This window comes from Lacerta agilis, chromosome 3, assembly GCF_009819535.1.
Source record: "Lacerta agilis isolate rLacAgi1 chromosome 3, rLacAgi1.pri, whole genome shotgun sequence".
Lineage (NCBI taxonomy): Eukaryota > Metazoa > Chordata > Lepidosauria > Squamata > Lacertidae > Lacerta > Lacerta agilis.
Window position 1 is genome coordinate 83,707,982 of NC_046314.1, and position 21,101 is coordinate 83,729,082.

The 21,101-nt window shown below is 39.8% G+C and overlaps 1 protein-coding gene across 1 annotated transcript in view; it reads right to left on the bottom strand.

The window, feature by feature from the left end:
• The window catches only part of KIF6 (kinesin family member 6), a 148,041-nt gene that overhangs the window by 78,472 nt on the left and 48,468 nt on the right, over window positions 1–21,101 (bottom strand). Inside the window, exons 11-13 of the mRNA XM_033144588.1 lie at window positions 11,019–11,124; window positions 8,761–8,884; window positions 5,781–5,933 (exon numbers count right to left, since the gene is read on the bottom strand). Of these exons, the coding sequence (XP_033000479.1) occupies window positions 5,781–5,933; window positions 8,761–8,884; window positions 11,019–11,124 (383 nt within the window). The remainder of the gene's footprint in view (window positions 1–5,780; window positions 5,934–8,760; window positions 8,885–11,018; window positions 11,125–21,101) is intronic.

The following is a 21,101-nucleotide window of genomic DNA, read 5'->3' on the forward strand; positions in this document are numbered from 1 at the left end:
AAAAATTTATATTTCTACAAGTTTATATTTGTAATGATCTGTGAGTTTCATATATGTTGCCAGAAGCTTGCTGGACAGACAAGACAGAAGATGGCAAGCATATGCTTTTATCTCTAAATAAAAGTAAGATAATGAAGTTGTCCACTTTTCACGAATTAAGTAACCCATCTCCCTATGCAGTTCAGCAGTCTCTGGGTTCTGAGTGTCCATCTACTGTTGACGTTGGGTGTGCAAGAAAAGATTGGACTGCTGATTCCTTTCCAAGTTCAATTCAAGGTGCTGATTATCAACCCTAAATTGTTGTTGTTGTTGTTGTTTAGTCGTTTAGTCATGTCCGACTCTTCATGACCCCATGGACCAGAACACGCCAGGCACTCCTGTCTTCCAGTGCCTCCCACTAATTCATGTTAGTAGCTTCAAGAACACAGTCCAACCATCTCGTCTTCTGTTGTCCCCTTCTCCTTGTGCCCTCAATCTTTCCCAACATCAGGGTCTTTTTCAGGGAGTCTTCTCTTCTCATGAAGTGGCCAAAGTATTGGAGCCTCAGCTTCAGGATCTGTCCTTTCAGTGAGCACTCGGGGCTGATTTCCTTACTTGAAAACCCATCCCCTCCTCTGAGAATCTGTCTGTCCTTTAAGCTCAAGTGATGTGGTCCTCTTGCACATGCAACTGACTTCTGAGGTACAGTTGGTGGCAATACACAATAGGGCTTTCTCTAGGGCAGTGATAGGGAGCCTTGTTGCACTCTGGAGGCTGCATTGCATTGTGGGAAACCTTCTGGAGGCTGCATGCAAGAGGCAAAAGTGGAAAGTACAATGGATGTGACTCTTACCTTTGTACAGCAGGCTACATTCCAGCCATACAGGTATCAACACACACATCACCAGTCTCTATCCGGACAAGCAAGGAGACATGATCACAATTCAAGGACACATTGCAAATAGCAAAAGGACCCTGGGAGGTTCGGGGGCCTGGAGAGAGGGGAGGAGGCTTGCGGAGGAGGCATAAAATTGGGAGAGTGTGGAGGAATAGACAGGCTTGGAGGGCCCCATTTGGCCCATGGGACTAAGCTGCCCCAAACCTGCTTTGTGGCTCTTGTTATGGGGAACACCCGGCTCTTGGAAGTTAAATCTAACTTCAAGACTTTCTTTTCAAAAAAGGAGTCTTTGATTCAGCTGCTGTTTAATCTTACTGTTACCACAAAAATGTCTCCCATTTTTAAATGTTGGTTTTAGTCTTGAATTGTGTTGAAGCTATTTTAACTATTATTGTCAATTTTATTTTTATGTTCATTTTCATACTTTGTTTACTACTTTGATTATCTCCTTTGACTGTAGTAGGTATAAAGAACAGTTATTAAATCTACTTTTTCCTAGGCCATTCCATCCAAATGATCATGAATAACTCTTACAGAATTCTTACGTGGCTGTAAGTTTCAGGTTCTTCACAATGGTTTATATCACTAATTTGAAAGCAGTAATTATGAAAAAAGCACCTTCTGGCAATTAAATTTCACACTACCTACAGGAACAAATGAAAACATAACATGCCACAAAATGAAAAGAAATGACATAGCAGTTTAATAACATATAGGAAATCTCTTCTTGATTGTAAACTGGAATCATAAAATAAGTGAAATGTGGAAAATATTTATATGGAAAAAACACCCTAGCTTTAATATCATACGTCTACTTGTGAGTTCTATACCATTGGCTCAGACTCAAGCTACTCATTTTATCAAACCCAAGACATCTACTGATAATGGAGCATGAGAGGATTCCAAGGCAGACTAGGCCTGACAAGCAAGATTTCTTGACACAGCACAATAGACTCTTTTTAACAGATATTAATTTGTTCCTTCAGATATTCAATTTTAAAATATTAACAGAGCACTCCTGTTCATGTTTATTCAAATATAATTCCTACTACATGTAATGAAGTTCACTTCTTAGTGTTTAGGAATTTTGCAGCCTTAGTCTCATGACCCTAATTCAAGTAGTATCAAGGTGAACTTAAATTTGGTTCTTGCATTTTTAACTCAGTCTCTTTGTTGTTAATAATAATAATAATAATAATAATAATAATAATAATAATAATAATATTTTATTATTTATACCCTGTCCATCTGGCTGGATTTTCACAGTAACTCTGGGCGGCTTCCAACAAAATATTAAAAATACAATAAAACATCAGACATTAAAAACTTCTCTAAACAGGGCTGCCTTCAGATGTCTTCTAAAAGCCAGGTAGTTGTTTGTTTCCTTGACATCTGGTGGGAGGGCGTTCCACAGGATGGGTGCCACTACCAAGAAGGCCCTCTGCCTGGTTCCCTGTAACCTCACTTCTCACAGGGAGGGAACCATCAATGGCCCTTGGTGCTGGACCTCAGTGTCCGGGCTGAATGATGGGGGTAGAGACACTCCTTCAGGTATACTGGGCTGAGGCCATTTAGGGCTTTAAAGGTCAACACCAACACTTTGAATTGTTCTTGTTTGAATTGTGTTGTTTACAGAAAGGAGATTGCAGTAGCTTTTCTTTTCCCTGGTCATTTTGCTGCTGTGCTGAGCTAAGCTATGGTTTGGTTTAGCATGCTATCTGTGTCTGAGATCATCATTTAGCTCTCCCAGACAAACCATGAGCTCTAAACCATAGAACAAACTCAAATCCAGATGACACCCATGACTTAGCTTAGTGCAGTGCAACAGCAAATTGGCCAGGGAGGAGCAGCCACAATCTCCTCTCTGGGAACCCACATGCTTGCTCATTTGCATTAAGCCATAATTTGGATTAATCTTACATCAGAACTGGATCTTCAGAGTTTTTTTGCATTGACAAGAGGTTGAATTAAATGACCTTTGGGGCACCTTCCATTATACTAAATGAAAAAAAGCTCCTCATAGCGCAATCCTCCCTGAAATATTCTGGGACCCATCTGTGGGTTGCAATCCACAGTTTCAGAAGGTTTAGCTTTGTGTAGCATACTGACTTTATTTACATATCTAAAGCATTGTTACCACACTCTTTAGCTATCTTGCATCTCCTACTGGTAAGGCTGTGGGGGTTCTCTCCTGCCCTCCTGTTGCCACTCAGTATTAGTAGGCTCTTCCGTTCTGTTGCTCTAGCTCTCAAACTGTCATTGCATATTAGATGTTAATCCTTTTTGAGATTACTTATTATTCACTTTTCTTAGTGTTAGTAAAAAAAATAAAGATCAAGTTTCATCATTTAAATTGTCTCCATTTCTATTTTTTGTCATTCTGCTTTGAACTGACTACAACTTCTGAAATTGTAATGTCAAAGGTACGACTCTTCCATTTTTCTTAGGATCCCTATGGACACAACTCTGTTTATTTTTGATCAGCTGTTTATTTCCTCATCTAATACTTGATGGTAGTTTTAAAAACCCCGAAGCATTATTTATGATGGGATGTTGTTTGAATGAAAACTTCTATCTCAGATGCCTTTCAGCACTCATGGGGGGGGGATCTCAAATGGTTAAAAGGATGCAGTGAGTCATGGAGGGACTTCCAGAGCACTGAATAGTTCCACTTAACTATTTAGAACACATGTTCAAACAACATAAACACACTGAAACCACTGCTATGTTAAAAAGAACAATATGGTCTTTTTTCCAGTACTAGCATTTAGTATTCAAGCTTTCCTTTACTTCAATATAACAAAGGAAGGATTTACCGTAGTTCCTGCCCTCCTCCCCAAAATTTAACTGGCCTATCAGACTGCTTAAATGCCTGTACTGTAAGAAAGGTCTGTAGTGAACCATTGATATCATCAGATTTCATTTCACTTAACACAAAATTTGTTCAAAGAAACCATGACATTTAACTAAGAGAAAGGATGTTTTACACCTTTTATTATTAAATAGTAGTATTTGTACCTTGATGATATTCACATTTCTTTTACAGGGAATTAAATCTCTTACCTGCCCCTGACATCATGTATGTCATGTGATAGGTGAGTGGGCACAGCTTCCCCAAAATGGCCTTGCAGGCCAAATGAGGAGGCTACACTTGGCCAGCAGACTGGCAGCTCCCCACTCCTACCATAGATAATGTAAGCCATATAATGAACAACCTCCCTAAGTATAATTTGCTTTATTAAAGCTCACAGTAAGACTGACTGATTTCAGAATTTCTAAACCATCTTGTCAGGAAACCCCCCTCACCCCAGCAGGTAGCATTCCCAGGTCCGTTGCGGTACAGGGAACCGCCCCCCCTCCGCAGTTTGTCATCCTCCTCCTCTGGAGGAGGAGACCACTCCTCCAGTGGGTAGGGGGAGATGGAAGCAGGGAGTCAGGATGGGGGCTGTGTCAGGATCACAGAGCCTCAGCACCAAGCAGGAAGCGGGGAACAGGGACCTTTTCCCGCGCTCCGAGAGCTCGCAGGGAGGAAGGACGTGGAAGGGGGAGGCAGGGGTTCAGAATCCCGCGCCTTCTGTGCTGGACCAAGAACCGGAAACGGTCATTCCCGGACTCTGCTGAGGGATGATATGGACGTTTTTACTTTAGCTCCACTGTAAATATTTGCACAATAAAGAACTTAAGTTGTTAGAAGCTCGGCTTCTGGCTGATTACTCATGAGCAACCACTGACGATCTTACACATCTACATCCAGAAAACTGCAGAGTGGTGTACATAAACAGCATATAAAACATAATGCAGATAATCAAACAGCACTAAAACATAATAAACAAGAAATAACAACTACAGAGATAAAAAGGCAAAGTTTTCAACAAATGGAAAAAATAACACTGGGGCTTGCTTCACTTCTAGGTGAAGGGAATTCCAGAGAATGGATGCCACAATGCTAAAAGCATATGGTCAAATCTCTGCTTGTTTTACCATAGGCACTTGTGGCATCATCAATGGATCTTCATCCAGAGATCCAAGTCAACAGGTTGGAATGTATAAGGAGAGCTGGCTTCCCAGATACCCCGGTCTTTATACACCAGGAGTGAAACCTTGAATCTAATTCAGTAACTAATTTGCAGTCTGTGCAACAGAGATGTCGCATGTTGTCAACTGCTTGCCCCAGAGAGCAAACTGTGCAGTAGTGTTTTACACTAGTTGTGTGTTTCTGACAAAATTCAAAGGCAGCCCCAAGTAAATAACCTTACAGCAATCAAGTCTAGAGGTTACCAATGCATGAACTAGTGTTGCCAAGCTATCCCTGTCGGGGAATGGTTGTAACTGGTTTACTGGCCAGAGCTGGTAAAAACTATTCCTAGAAGCTGAGGACACGAGCTTCCAGTGACAATGCTGGATCAATGAGTACCCACAAGCTACATACCTGTTCCTTCAGAGGGACTGCAACCCCATCCAGAACAGGCAAATGACCAATTTCCCAGACTCAGAAACCACTCAAACACAGGGCATCTGCCTGTTTCAGTTTATTGGCTCTCCAGACCATTAATTAATCCAGGCACTGTTCCAGGACTTGATAGCCGTTTCTTTTTTTCTTTTTAAAATATTTTTTATTAAAGATTTTCTTGATTTACAAAGTTGTGTGCAATGTCTCTCTGGTGTCCCCCCCCCCCCCATGTAACATTTTTACAATCACATGTTCCACCGAGTAAAAGCTACTTATGACACCTAGGTGGCTGGACAAACAAACGTTTCTGCATATATGAAGTAGAAGCAAAAGAGTAGAGACATTATGCAGAAATACTACAGTCAGCCTTTATTATATTATACACATAAGTACAGCACCTCAAGGGATGGAACATAGTAATTAAACACTGTAGAATAGTCTGAAGCCACTAACCTGTGCTCCTGTGAAGTAAACTGGATCTATTTTCCAAAGTGACAGAAAACATCTCACTTTCTGAGGTTGCGATCTCCTTGGGAGAAGCACTGAGTTGGAGAAGAGCATCTTGTGCTTTCTTTTTTTCCTTCTTTAACATATTTACTAAAATATCTAAAGTTCATTTTAAGGAAAATTTCTGAAGCAAATTTGAGAAAACTATAAACACTCTTCTGTTTATTATATAATAAAAGCAAGAAGCATTATTTATTTTATCTTTTACTTTTATTTATTTCAACATATACCCTGCTCAGCTTTCAAAGAGCACACAGAGCTCTACATATGGTTCCCAAACGGAATCCCACCCAGGCAGCTTACAGAACTACACCAGAATCATACCTAAGTCCCAGCAGATTAGCCATGTCCAGGGTATATATGCTAAACATCATATTCCAACTTTTATAGCAAGTTGTATAGCATGCACAAAACATACCAATATGCATCATACAGAAGTTCAAATATTCAAGAGAAGTGTTAAGCCACTAACAAAGTGACTCATATGTACCAAAAAGCACAGAAACTGCAAGCCAAAGCACCAGGCATAATCTCTGTGTCAAATAACCAGCAAATAAATTCTATAGACTCACACAAATTGCATTCGGATGTTATGTGAAAGCACAGTTTAGTGTGGCATGAATTAGCCTAGGAAAGCCTTGAGTTTGTGTACTTCTCTCTCCTTTCTCCTCCTCCTATATGCCTACAGAAGTTTTCACTTCTACACAACTGCAGTTTGTCATTTCTTCTGAAGTGACAAACTGGCTAACATTAACCATAGTTGAACAGTGTTGGAACCAGCTGCCCACAACCCTGCAAACTCTCCAAACACAAACAGATAAAGGCCTTAATACACTTGCAAATCCTCACACATCCCACGCTTATATGCAAAACACTTCTCCACCTTACTTGGCAGCCACAGCTTCCTCCTCAGGCTTCTGACAGTTGTTGAAGGAAGAGGCTTAGACTAACCATGCACTGCAACATGACTTGTCCTTACCTAAATCGTTTGCTTAACAGGGAAACTTAACTTATTTACCATGGCTGATCTGAACTTTCAACCAACAGAATGTTTTATGGGTTTTTTTGCAGGGGGAGGTGGACCCCACTGCATCATTTCCAGGACATTCTTCTGGCTGTGTTAAGAAGTGTATGGCAGGAACACCTCCTAGCCTCTCAAAGGCTTTACCTTTAAACTACTTTAAAAATAATAAACTTCTTTAAAAGACCCCAGGCTACCTTAAATCAATTTAAATTGACTAAGCCCCCCTCCAAAAGTCAAATAAGTTTCACCCACTACCACCACACCCAATCTTCATTGGAAAGTTAGGTACAACTAGGATACCTTTTCCTTTTCCATTCTCTTCTTCAGCCAATTTACTCTGAACTTCAGCCTGAGAGACTCATGGAGCAGCTTACATAGTATCACTAACAAACAAGAGAGTCCATGTCTACACACAAGCTAAAGGGAAAGTGGGATGGGGAAGTAAGGGGACCATGAAAAATTGAAATGCTAGTTCAAGTCACGAAGCTTGTAAAATGATGAGCTTGAATGGAAACAACTAAGGGAGAGGAGGAATCATAGAGTCATAGAGTTGGAAAGGACCACAAGCACCATCTAGTCCAACCTTCTGCTATGCAGGAATCTTTCGCCCAGCATGGGACTCAAACCAACAACCCTTAGATTCAGAGACTCATGCTCTACCAAATTAGCTATCCATGGAGCTGGTCTCTCAGCAGAGCTGAGAGAATAGCCCTATGGTACCATCCTTGCTTCTGCTGTTGGCCTGCAGCCAGGTGAGAAGCTGATTTAAAATATAAAATCTCTATAAAGACAAAATAGATTTTTAACCAGAACAGGAAGAGTGTTAAAAGAGGGCAAGAAAAAACTTGGTGATATGTTATGCCAGGGCAAAGAATGGTCACAAATGGGGGGAGGGGCACAAAGGTAAAAGATTTTAAACACATTATCTCAGGAATTCCTCAATGCATCAGCCTGAAAATTAATCTGAGTATGTCACATCATATAGATATGCCATGCAAATTTCAGTTTTGACAACTCTTCAATATTTTAATAACATTTACTATATTCAGGTTTTACAGTGGTGGGATACAGTTTGACATATCCAGCTTAACCATGCAGTGATTCTTCTGCCTGTAAAACATTTCTAAATATTAAACAACATCATATAAAATGTGGTTCATGTTATATAAATAGACTTTTAAACCAGACCTGATTTTAACCCAGAATAAGTTTTTTTTTTGCCCCAATTCAAAAATAAAATGCTGTTATCTGCCTGCAGTTCTTTCAAATAACAAAAAAACTAGAATACGGTAATTATGTTTTCTATGCCTTACTAAAACTACAGCTATGTATATATTTTCTATGAATTTCTAGAATGTACAGCACTATTTCAAAAGCTAAATTTTATATATATTGAATCTCAGGTTTAATAAAAATTTACATTTACTCTAAATCCACAGTTCAGAAACATTTCATTTGACTAAAAATAACAATTACAGGAAATTCAACTTTTTGAATGGCAATAAATAGTGCTTTATATAGCATTGCTATTTTCCATTATTATTATTATTTTTAAGAAAGTGTTTCACATAATGTTTCCAGAAACCTGGATCTAGGTCAGGACTAAGCAACACACTAAAGCTTTTACATCCAGGAGATTAAACTAGCCTGCTGCAGAGGAGGCAATAAGAGTAAACCTTGGAGTCTGGTAAAAAAGGTGTAGCAAACATTTGTTGCAGAATTTGGTGGAAGAACTCACTTAGACAGTGAAAATACAAACATTATGTCTAACCCAGCTACAATACCAATGTGCCTCCTTTCAGAAAGAGGCTCCCCTGACCTGCAGCATTATCTCTGTGAGGGGGAGTTTATGGGACAGGAACAAATAGCTGGTGACTGTCTCATTTTCGTTGACAAGGATACTGATTTCGTTGTCTCGTTGCTGCAGAAGATCCTTCAACTTCTTCAACTCTTCATACCCAACTGAATTATTAGTGTCTGATGCAAGCAGATGGTTGGTGGGTAACTTTGCATTATTAACCAAACTCTATTAAATGGAGCAAAAGCAATTGTCAGTTCTTTAGTTTTGACATTCTGTTGACCTACCTCCATTAGAAGCAAATTGCACCAACTTATTTAGCCTAGGTAAAAGATGAATGCTACTGCTGCTGACCACTGCAGTGGCCCTCTTGCCTGTCTTCTCGTTCCACTTCAATCAATTTTGAATGCAACTGTTACTTTCATCACTTTTATCTGATGTCATCCTTCTCCAGCCTTCTGCTCTCTCTGTTGCTTTCCTTTAAAAAATGCCATTTCTCATCCTTACATTTAAACCTCTGTTTCTAGCAGCATCTCTTTTCTCATCTCAGCTTATTTCCTGCTTTGCAGTTATACACAAGTTCTTTTGCCACTGACCCAATTTCTCTACATACATCTCAATGTCTTGTCCTACTTCAGCAATCTCACATATTTTTTTTCAGGACTAGAACTTGCTTTTTGGGATTCAATTCTTATTCTTCTTTTTAATCACACGGTAGTGTTTCTAACACAACTTCTACTCATGGTCAGACTATAACCCAGTAGTGTATCCAGATCTACTAGTGGAAGACCAAAGCCCTAAATGACTTTCTTTAACTATATTATCTACACTCTCTTCTCAAACTACATCTCTCATCAATTCCAATCTATCAAAGGGCAGTATTCAACAAAATAGTTGAGTGCACAAAAGAATTACTGCTAGCGCAACTGGCTTTTTTCCTCCCTCACATGCAGCCCACACATCTGCTCTGGAGGATTGGAGGAACCACAAAACAGATTTATGGGTGCACCAAAAGAGAGAGAAAGAGAGCATATTGTGTTGTGCAAGGAGAAATCTTTGCACTAACAGCATCTTTAGGCCACATTCAACTAAGCTGTGGCACTAGTAGCAGCTTGCTCCTCAGTCTGCACAACACCCATCTACCTTTCCAACTCTGCTCAGGAGGGTTGAAAGAACCCCAAGAATTGAGTGGGGAGGACAAGAAGGAAGACCATTCTGTCTGGCAGGCAGAAATGCTTGTGCTGATGGGACGATCATATTAGTGTGATGCTGAATTCTCCCCTTAGCCTTAGTGCTAAGTTGAATACAATGTGGGGAGGGGATCAGTCTCCATTTCCTGGACCAGCACAGCTTCTTTCAATAAACCCTCCTTTATTCCATCCTTGGTACTCCTTTAACAAACCCACCCTTCTCCCTTTATTTTCACTCTGTCTATATTGAGAACAATATGAGCAGGCACATTGGTGCATTTACATTTTGTAAAAATTAGCAATAAAGGATACTCAACAGTTCTTAGGGAATATTAATTAAGCAAATGTGCAATGTTAATTTAGCTAAAAAGCATAACTATTTACTCTTATTTCTGGAATACTTCAGCAATGAAAGGTTGGCTAACCTATAGGTAAATATGGTAAATATAGGTAAATATGGATATAGGGTTCCCAGCTGAAAAAAATATGGCTTGCTTGTCTGTTTAGGTAAGATACATAGGTGGACTTTACAAAGTGTATAAAATTATTAAAACAATAATTATCCACTTTTTGCAGTAAATGAAGATGAACTACTGTTTATGTCAAAATTGCAGTTTCTACTTCTTATTTCTGCCTTAAGTGCAAGATGGCTCATCAGAAGCTCTTGTAGTGGTAGCTGGAGCCACTTCTCCCCAACCACTGGCTCTGACACTTGAATAATATGTTTTAAAAAAACAAAAAACAACAACAACACATTTTAAACCATGGTTTCATATCCTGATTAGCAAACAGACATTAAACCACAGTACTCCCATCATGGAAACTCTGGTTTGAAGAATCCATGACCAAAACTGATGCATGAGGAAAAGGAGGAGTTCATGAGCATAGTTCTCATTCCAAGCTTACTAATTAATCTAGGAACATTACATTCAAACCAGACAACTCAGATTCTCTCGATTACGATATGCATACCAAAAGCAATTTATTTTCTCCTGTGAGAAATGAACAATGTGTTTAGTGCTTCAGTTGTATAGTTTATTCGAGTTCTGATTTGGGGCTTTTATTTCCTTCTCCCTCTCTCCCTGGAATGTCTAGTAAATGAAAACACATGGAGTCTTATTATTGTGTTGAAGGCTTCCTCACCCCTGAAAATGGCAGCCAACGAAGCATACCTTTAAATGTTTGAAAGAGTGTTTGATCTTCCGCATATCAGCTCCTAACTCCAATGTGCTCTCAGGATCCATATCTTCCAAAAAACTTTTAATCTGTTCATCTACCCTAAATTCACAAAAAGGAGGAAATACGACCTTTTAGAAAATATATTTAATCTTCAGAAGATAAAAGCAAATAGGCATACTAGACTGAGAGCAAGCTTGTTTCCAATATACCACAAGTGGTGTTTCCCAATACACAGTATCACAAACGGATATATTGTTTTAAAATAATTTTCTTGATTTTTTTAAAAAAGTTTTGGCTACAGTAAGTTTTTTGTTTTGTTTTAAATATCATCTCAACTGAACACAAATATATAGGCTGGTAGTCCACTAATTTTTTTTGGAGCAGACCTATTAAAATTCATGGACCTAACACAGATACATTCGTTAATTTCAATGGGTTGGCATGAAGTAAAAGATGGATGAGTATCACCCAATCACCAAAAACTGAACTACAACCCCCTGGAAGAATAGTGGGGGAAATATCTTCATAGCATTATAGTTTCAAATTTTGACTTGCTTCTGGAAGCCAAGGATTAGCAAGGATTAGCAAATTACCACAGTCACTTTATTTAGGTGAAACAATCCTATATGCCACCCCTGAGCCCATTATTTTCAGGATAATTATTTCTTGAAAAATGAAGTGATTGCATTTAGCAACAATATATAGTTAGCAATATTGAAATTAATGCTTTAACACTTAAAAGGGGGGGATCCATGTTGCAGTCTGGCAACCCAATTGTGCCCAGAGAGGCCTCAGAGAAAAGGAAGCCCCCCCAGCCAGCCAGCTCTAGTGACAGTCAAGAATGGTATTTGTACATGACTTAATTGCAGCAGAGCAGGAATGGGGATCTGTATTTGAATGTGCGTTCCATTGAAAGCAAGGTGAATGTTTTCTCTCTCACCACACAGAATCATTTGCAGCTGGATGAAAATGTGAATGTGAATCTTCACTTTCCATTCTGTTTCAACTTATCATGCACGAATACATTTTGACTGGTCAGAATCAGAGAGCAAATCTTTCCCTTCCATACTGAGACACTGATATTCACAGTACCACATGTCCTTCCCTATGCAGGATTCTTTCATCCCATCAAAGGGAATAGGAGTCCTGGTATATGAAGGGCACAGTCCAGTAGAAGTATCCAACCAAATGTGAATTTTGCAGCTTTTTGTCTTATGCACCAACATGCCTTACTTTGCTGTTGCTGCTGCTGCTTGTTTTGTTTTAAAGAATGTCATTGACTTTAAAGGTGGAATCAACACACATATTAAAAATACTGTGAAAATGTTTTTAAAAACATTTTGAAAAATATATTGAATTTGTCATAGCTCACTATCGCCATCTAGTGTCACATTTGTATACTGCACTTTACAACACACTTAAAATTACTTATTTGCAGCTGTATAGCTGAGTCCAAAGTTTACATCTTCAGAACTGATGGAAATGTTTACCAACATGACAGGAAATAAAACTTTCCCTAGTGTGGGAAAGACGATGCCAGGCAAGGGCCAAAAATTGGCTTTTGCACATGATTTAGAAGACATTAAGAGTAATAATTTAATGTCGAAACAGAATCGTTTCCTCAGTTGTACACACTAAAGTACACCATTGGACAGTGGTAAAAAAAACCACATTAACAGCCATAAATCAGCTATTGCTTACAAATAATGTCAACTCCAGACTATTATTAGGATTAAGAATAGCAACAGGCACGTCCAACAGGTAGATCACTGGACATCTGTGGTATATCACAGCCCCCCCAGAAGCTCAACAAGTTTGGCTCCCCCCAAAAAAGCTCAACATTTGTACCCCTTAAAAAGTGGCTTTCCCCTCCCTAAAAAAGCTCATCAACTTTGACTTGAAGCCCCCAAAAGGGGGTAGATCACTGCCAGTTTTTAACTCTGTGAGTAGATTGCTGTCTCTTGGAAGTTGGCCACCCCTGGCATACATGAAACACAGCAAAGCATGACTAGATAGTCTAGTGTTCTGAATTCCACTTCAACCCTCTTATGCATTTGCAGCCACAATGGATATCCCCGTCAAGAGATACACCTCATACACTATACTTTTGGGATAAATACTTCTGCACTAAAGCAGTCAAATAGCTTTTATTAGTGAAAACATCAAGCAACAGGACATTGGACTCTGCAACTCATCTCAGTGGTAGAAAATGAAGTGCTAAATTTGCAGACGTTAACAATCTAATGACCCAACATGGACAAAATTCGAATTTTACAACATTAAAGCTTGAGATAATGAGGTGTTAGAAACAAAACAATACTGAATGTTTAATTTTTTTAATTTAAAATTGTGTGCCAGAACTATATTCAACAACCCTTTATAACATTTCTTATTTTTATAATGCATTGAAAACAAATAACAATTTTTTTAAACTATCAACTTAAGTGACATCCAACATTAAATTAGTAATTGCTTTCTAAAAGTGCAGGAAGGTTATGTTTAAATTCCCAATAATATGTAGGATCACATGGCTATGAGACAAAAGAGAAGAGACTTCAGTGCACAGAGGAATTTTGGAAGCCCTCTCTTTGACCTTATTTGTAAACTATGGTTCATTTATAGCTGCTTTTGTCTTTTACAACAGACCCCGGTATATTATATCATGTGCAGAAGTGAAGATCACTTAAAGAGCGATGAATCCCCTAGGATCAACCATAGTCTTCCAACAAAAATTCCTCAAACTGCAGTTAAATGGCAAGGAAGCGTAAAAGTACTTTCTGAGATAATTCAAGTATATGTATGCAAATGACCCTTCACAAGAGGAATAATTTAGTGATAGCACAACCGGCTTATCATTGCTGAGTAAAGTGACTTATACAGTTGAGAAATCAGGTCCTCCATTAAAAGAGGGCACGTGTTGCAGTGCGACCTGCAACCCGACCCAGTGTTGTGGGGGTAATTGGAAATCAAGGCCACAACCCCTGATAGGTCAGTCCCACATTGCTGGGTGAAATCTGGCCAATGGGGCGCCGTAAAATGCACCAACGCGGGACCTATTTAAGCCCATGCGAGGCTGCTGAGCTTCCTCTTTGGGGCCTTATGCATCGGAACATCCACCCACCACTCCCAATATTTAGGGCTTGAGTTGACCTTGCTATGCCGTCGTGTGTCATCTGTCGTTGGGACAGGGGCATGGTAGGAATTTTCCCCACTTGGCTGATTGGCTGGTGCCATTTGGGTTTCGCCTGCCGCGTAGCAACTAGTCACAACTTGTAAATTGTGGATAGGCTCTGGTTCAGGTGATAGGCGTGGCACGTGATGTGGCCACGCCTATGGAAATGCAGGATATTCCGGTACAGAAATCCAGGGACTCAATGGTTTGTCGATCCCCGAAAGGGGTAAAGCCAGTGGCTGAGTCCCGGGGACATCAGAACGGCTGTCTGGTGAACCTTCCATCAGCTGTCCCTGGTGTTCATCCTTGTCTGTCCTACGAACGTGGCTCTGGGACAGGGCTGCCTGCAAGGGTGCAGGGAGATAGTCGAACCAGAACATATGCAACCACTCACTTGGTTGTAATCAATAAAGTTGTGGCCTAAATTCTGCCAAAAACCAAACCAAATATCTGAGTCATGTGTGAATTTATTTTGGGGAAGGTTAAAGGTCTAAACACTCAAGTGAAATGTATGCAGAATGAACACAGTGAGCCTTCACAGCAGCACTGATTTGATTAACACCTTAGCATTCTACAAGCAACATGACAATCAATGCAGGACTGACAGATGTGTCCAAAATGCACAATTCTATTGATGGATCATATTTAAGAAAAAGATGTTGTAATAATTTAAGCAAGTTATATTTCTAGGTCACCATTTCAATAAATTGCATCACTGAGTCTCTGGCCTTTAAAAGTTGTACAGATGCTAATCATTATGTGGTATAAATATTTTTACAAACAGAGGCCAATGGATGCTTGTTAGCCACATGAAATAATTGTTTAATGCCCCAGGTCCTGATTTCCTCCCTCCCTGAGTCCCAAATTTTCAATTTAAAAAAGCTGCATATCCTTTTTCTTAATACATGTTTAAATTACTTCCAAGCAAATGCCTGCATATAAACCACTTTGTACTGAAGTGGGGGGAAATCAGTGTTATTATTAATCCCATTAGCTCCAGCCAGCATGGCAAATGGAAGTCAACATTCAAATATTCTACAGCAAGACTGTTGGTACAGATTGCTGCTGGCACATAATTGATGCTTAAAAGCTTGCATTGGCTACCCTTATACTATTGCATTGTAACATTTAGTGTAATAATAAACTGTTAAAGACTGGAAGGTATACAGGTGTCAGTCTCAGTGATGAGGCTGAACATCCTATTTTCAGTCAATGACCAACAGATGCTGTTCATCTTTTCCTTAACATGTCCAAAAAAAAATAAATGATTTCATATAGTGTACAAAGGATACAATTTCCATTTGAAGAAAACCTTCTGTTGAAGTACACAATGAAGCCAGGTTCAGAAGTTGGGGTGGTGTGTGTGTGAAAAATGGTTCCACAATTTCATTACACATATTATTTTCAGCTCATTTGAGTTGTGTTAGTAGCAAGATTTGATACCAAATACTCTCTTGCCATGAATCAGTAAATTAATTTCTTATGTTATCCTGTAACTGAAAATATAGTTTATTTCAATGTTTATAGTACATATTTACTTAGCTATAAAAATATTTATATTGCACTATTGTATCATTTAAAAAATCCCCAAGGTGGTCAACAAATCCCAATAAGGCAGTAAAAGCAGGTCAGAATATACCTATACAATGAGTAATGACCAAAGAACAGAACCAGATAAAACTATCTGTGTTTGAATTGGTCATTATTCTGCAAGCCCTCTGCTGAATGTTCAACAAAAGAGATAGACCTTTGTAATGTGGCAGAAGCCAAGCAGATCTTTATTGGAAGGGTGTGTTCAACAAGTGTGGTGCCATAACTGATGAGACCATGAGTGCTGACGTATTATTTTCCTGCAATTAGTTGGAAGTGGAATTAAAACTAAGGTTCCATTAAAATACAGTGCTATATTAAGTAACACTTTCCCATTCCCATCCTTTTAGAATTTATATTTTCAGTGAAAGTTCCATTCAGCAAAGATCTCTGGCACTTCAAATAAATGTTACTGTATTCAAGTTCAGTTGTTTTACTGCTTCCTACTGATCCCAGCTGTGGAATTAGTGAATAATTTCTCCTTAAATAGACACTCTTGGAATTGCCCCATGTCAGCTATTTTCCCTGTGTGGTGGGTGGGGGGATCATTCATTCATCTTTTAATTATTATGATCTAGAGTAGCAAACAATATTATAAATCATGCTATCTTAAAAATAAAAGGAACAAAAAAAGAGGAAAGCAGTAAGTAAATACTTCCTCCCCATTACGGGTGTGTGTGTGTTTGTGTTTGTGTGTGTGTGTGTGAGTGAGAGAGTGAGAGTGAGAGAGTGAGAGAGTGAGAGTGAGAGTGAGAGTGAGAGAGAGTGAGAGAGAGAGAGAGAGAGAGAGAGAGAGAGAGAGAGAGAGAGACAGGGTGTTTTCCAGAAAGGCCTTTCAAGGGAAAATTATTCAGTCACATGCATCCCAGCTGCTATCAACATGAAGCAATAAAACAGGCTGGACCTGCAAAGAGGAAGTGTTCCATTTAAAGGTATAAGGGTGTGTGTGCGAAGAAAAGCTTGGGATCAACAGTTTAGAAACAACTGCATACAATTATAGAAGCGTAGAGTTGGAAGGGATCGTGAGGATCATCTAGTCCAAACCCCTGCAAAGCAGGAATCTGGATGACCTCTAGAAAATGAGTACCCAAAAGATGTCAATTCCATAGAAAAAGCAAGGTGTGGGAAATGTAGAGAAGGGCTTATAATGCGCATCCCCACTGTGGCACTGGGATGGGTGGAGAGGCTTAAACTATAGGATAGCGATCAAAGAATTCATATAGGTATAAACAGGTTGTGAGAGTCCTTGAAATATCCTAATTGTAGACTATTTAGGACCTTATTGGTCAAAAAGCAACCCATTAATTGGGGTAGAAATGAACTGGTAAGCAGTGAATCATAGAATCATAGAACTATAGAGCTGGAAAGTACCCTGAGGGTCATCTAGTCTAACTCCCTGTAATAATCTAACATAGTGGTTAGAGTGCTGGACCAGATCCGGGTTCAAATCCCCAACTCAGGCATAAATTTCACTGGGTGACTTGCTGCCAGTCATTCTCTCTCAGTCTCATCTCTCTCAGGGTAAAATCTAGAAGGGGAAAAATCCTACATGCTGTCTTGAGCTCCTTGCAGGAAAATGGGTAAGATGTAAATTTGATACATAAATGAAAGATAATGTTTAAATCAGTCTGTTATGTACCCTCCTAATCATATTTTCAGATACCATATTACCTACTAGGTTTACAGTTCAATGCTTGAAGCAGATGCATTGCTGTATGAATTTGTAGGACTATTTCTATTCTGTTTGACAATATAAAAGTAGTAAGGTAAAGATATTAATAAACTAAAGTGCTAAGCCAGCACTTGTAATCTGTGCCTTAAAGAGTTCCAACTGGCATGGATTCTGGAAGCGTGGGTGCTATGGAACACAGCAGTTTTGATTTGAAATCCTGACTTTCTGGGCAAAGTTAAGTTGCTAGTGAGCTCATCTGGCGGAAGAACTTATACCAACATTGTCCAAACAAAAAAAAAGGCCTCTCCCTTTACTTCTGGCATGCTCCTCATAAAATATAAAAAGGAGAAAGATTCCATTTAAATCCAGCGTTAAAACCCTATAATACAGAAGCCTCTAAGTATACAGTACTATCTCCTTTAGAGAGGATGCATGTTGCTATTTAATCTACATTTTTTTTCAAATGTACACAGATGCTGGCAGCTATTACTAAACAAGAAACACCAGTTTAAATGAACATTTATAGATCAGTTTCATATTAAGAAAGCCTGACAACAGCATCCAAAGGCAGTAATTCAAAATCTGCAAATTGTTGTTTAAACTCAATGCAATAGATTTTCAAAATAAACAGTAGTATTTTTGAAGTACACAAACTATATACCCAGGGTTGTAAGTATCTATATTTTCTTTAAACTTACTTTAAAGTAAATCCCATTGAAAAGTGCAACTTATTTACTAGGAAATATGCACAAGACTTAGCTGCAAAACAGAATACACTTAGCAGTCTATCCCACTTAATTCAGCACGGTGCACATAATATAATAATCAAAGCAGAAACTGAAGGTCAGATTTTCCAAAGAAGTTGCAACTTTATTTACAAGACTGCTTATTTATGTTTTGTGCATGAATCAATTCACTAAAAACAATCTGAACATTTGGTTTTCATTCCATTGCAAATGTCATGAAAGAAAAAAATAAACAGCTGGGCTTAGTTGAATGGACATTGTCAGGGACAGGCAGGGTCTGAAAGGTGGGCAGAGGAGGCGGGGGTACAGGAGGATAATCTGGGGAAGGGGGTCACTGTTTTGTGGGGATCTATACCACCCATGATGCATGGAGAAGAGGAAGAGGCTGGGCAGTCAGAGACAGGAGAAGAGGAGGCAGGGGAAGAGTTGCAGGAAGGCGCAGAGGTGGAAGAGACAGTCCCAGTTACAGTCTTTACCGTCCCCTCCTCCACTGACTCCACAGACAAGGAGGGGCTTAAAGCAACAGGAGCAGCTGGAGATGCTGTGCAGGACAAGTCACTGATTGCTTGCACACACTCAGAAGAGGGGGTTAAAATGTGCTGAAGGGACTTCCGGTTAGGTGCCGAATCAATGGCGGACGGGAGTCCGACGGCTCCGTCCTCCGTTAGGCGATAGGGAGCTCCGTGCCTGCGCCACGGGTCCCTTAAAGCCACGGGAAGAGCGTCCCGTGGACCGACGGCTTCGTGGGTCCCAGACGTGCTGTCTCCGCTCCTGATTTACCCTCGTAAGGGGGAGAATCGGGCGAGCGGAGCCCCAGCACGGGACTGAAGAAGCGACTGCCTGCGGAGGATCAAAGCAGCGATCCCGCCAGACTTGAGCACCCGGCACTTCCTACATAGAAACTTCCAAAGAAACTCTGTAAGTTAAATACTGGATTATCTTACAAGTTTAAAGAGCACTGCTTGCAGAGGAAACTTTAAAAGGAAGCCTGTTCCCTTTGAACTGTTTGCGCGAGCTTGGTAGCGCTAAAAGATCAAAGCCGCGGCTAACGGGAAAGTTTTGCGAACTCTGCCAAACTTCTTAAAAGTTACTTAAAAGTTGTTTAAAGGTTGTTTAAAGACTTAAAAACAGTTGATATGGCAAAAGAAGACACCGCTCCCCCTCTGGACTAGGATTCCGGGTCAGTAGCGGGCTGCAATATATTGTTGCCATTTTTTCTATGTTGGTGTTCCAGTGTTACAGTGACTGTTTACCAGTGGAGATACTTTGATTCTTTTGCAGTCAGATACAAGCTATTTTATAGACTTGGTGGTTACATTGCAAGTGAGAAACAGATACTGACTTGGGCTATTTAAAATAGACTCTTCTTGGCTTTAAGGAACTTATAACTTTTGAAAAAATACGAACTCTTGCCTAAAAGTTGGATTACTGGACTGTTGTGGATTCCTGGCTCAGCAGCCTCTTTGTTCTCAGAAGCTAGCTGCAGGCCACCTGGTGTTTACTTTTGGGACTGTTGGTCTTCTGCTGTGAATGTCTGAGATAGTTACTACAGCAACTGGAGTGACCTTGAGATTACAGCTGCAGAGCCCACAGGGAATGGAAACTAGATCTAAAGGAACTGGCTCTGAAAAAAGGAAAGGCTCTGTTTCCTTAACTCTGCAGGAACAAATGGAGAAATTGGTTGCAAGTGTGGCAGAAATTGCAGCAGGTTTGAAAAGTGTCACCGAAGGGTTGAAGCAAACACAAGAATCGGTGAACACTATTGGTGCATCAGTGAATACTACAGTTAACTCTGCAATAGAAAAACTCCAAGTGGATATTAAGGCTGATATTAAAACCTCCACCCAGACTCTAGAAAAATCAATTGGCCAAATTGAGGAAAATGTAAGAAAAAACAGAGAAGAAATTAATAAAATTGGGCAGGAGGTGACTACGTTAAAAAAGGACTCTGAGGAAATTAAAGTGGTCAGAGAAAAAATAAAAAAGGTGGAGGAAAAATTGGACAATTTAGATTTGGAGCAGATAGAGAATATTGGAACACGACAGAGAACTGTTGAAGAATCTCTTGCTTTTCTGCAACTACATCAGAGAGAAGGAAACATAAGAATAAGGGGTCTTCCAGAATTGGAAGGGGAAGACCTAAAAGCCTATATTGTGGAACAATTCTCAACGTATTGGGAGTTAGAAGAGGTAAACGTCTCAGCACGCATAGTGAAGGCCTTCAGATTTGGACCAAGAGGCTCCAGAGGAAAGAAAAGCACCAAAACAGTCAGTGACTGTTTGATTGTGCTGCACGATAGACACGACAGAGACTACTTCCTGGATTTACACTACAGAAACAACCTGGTGGTACAGCAGAATAAAGTAATTTTTTACAAGGATATCCCCAGATTCTTTTTAGACAAAAGAGCTCCTTATAACGACCTGGTGACGGAGCTAAGAAGAAGAAAAATCTCCTTCAGTTGGGAATTTCCAGAAGGCCTGGCATTTACGTTTGAAGGGAAAAAGATAAGAATAAGGTCCTTGGCGGAAAAGCAAAAGTTTTTGGACAAGCATCTGGAACATTTCAAAGGAACTCCATTGGACCCAGCACAGCTCTACAAGTTTCCAGAAGTATTCCCACCACCGCCGGGACTACCAGGACCAAGCCAAGATCCAGAACAAGATAAGAAAGGACAGGCAACTGGAGGAGAGGAATAAACAAAGAAATGGCGCTCAAGTTAATGACTTGGAATGTTCGGGGATTGAACCAGAGACCAAAGAGACGCAGAGTGTTTTACAGCATAGAAAAGAAGAATTTGGATATAATATGTCTACAGGAAACCCACATAGTCCGGCGTCACAGAAGATTGTTACAGAACAAAAAATTAGGCCAAGAGTTCATATCATCGGACAA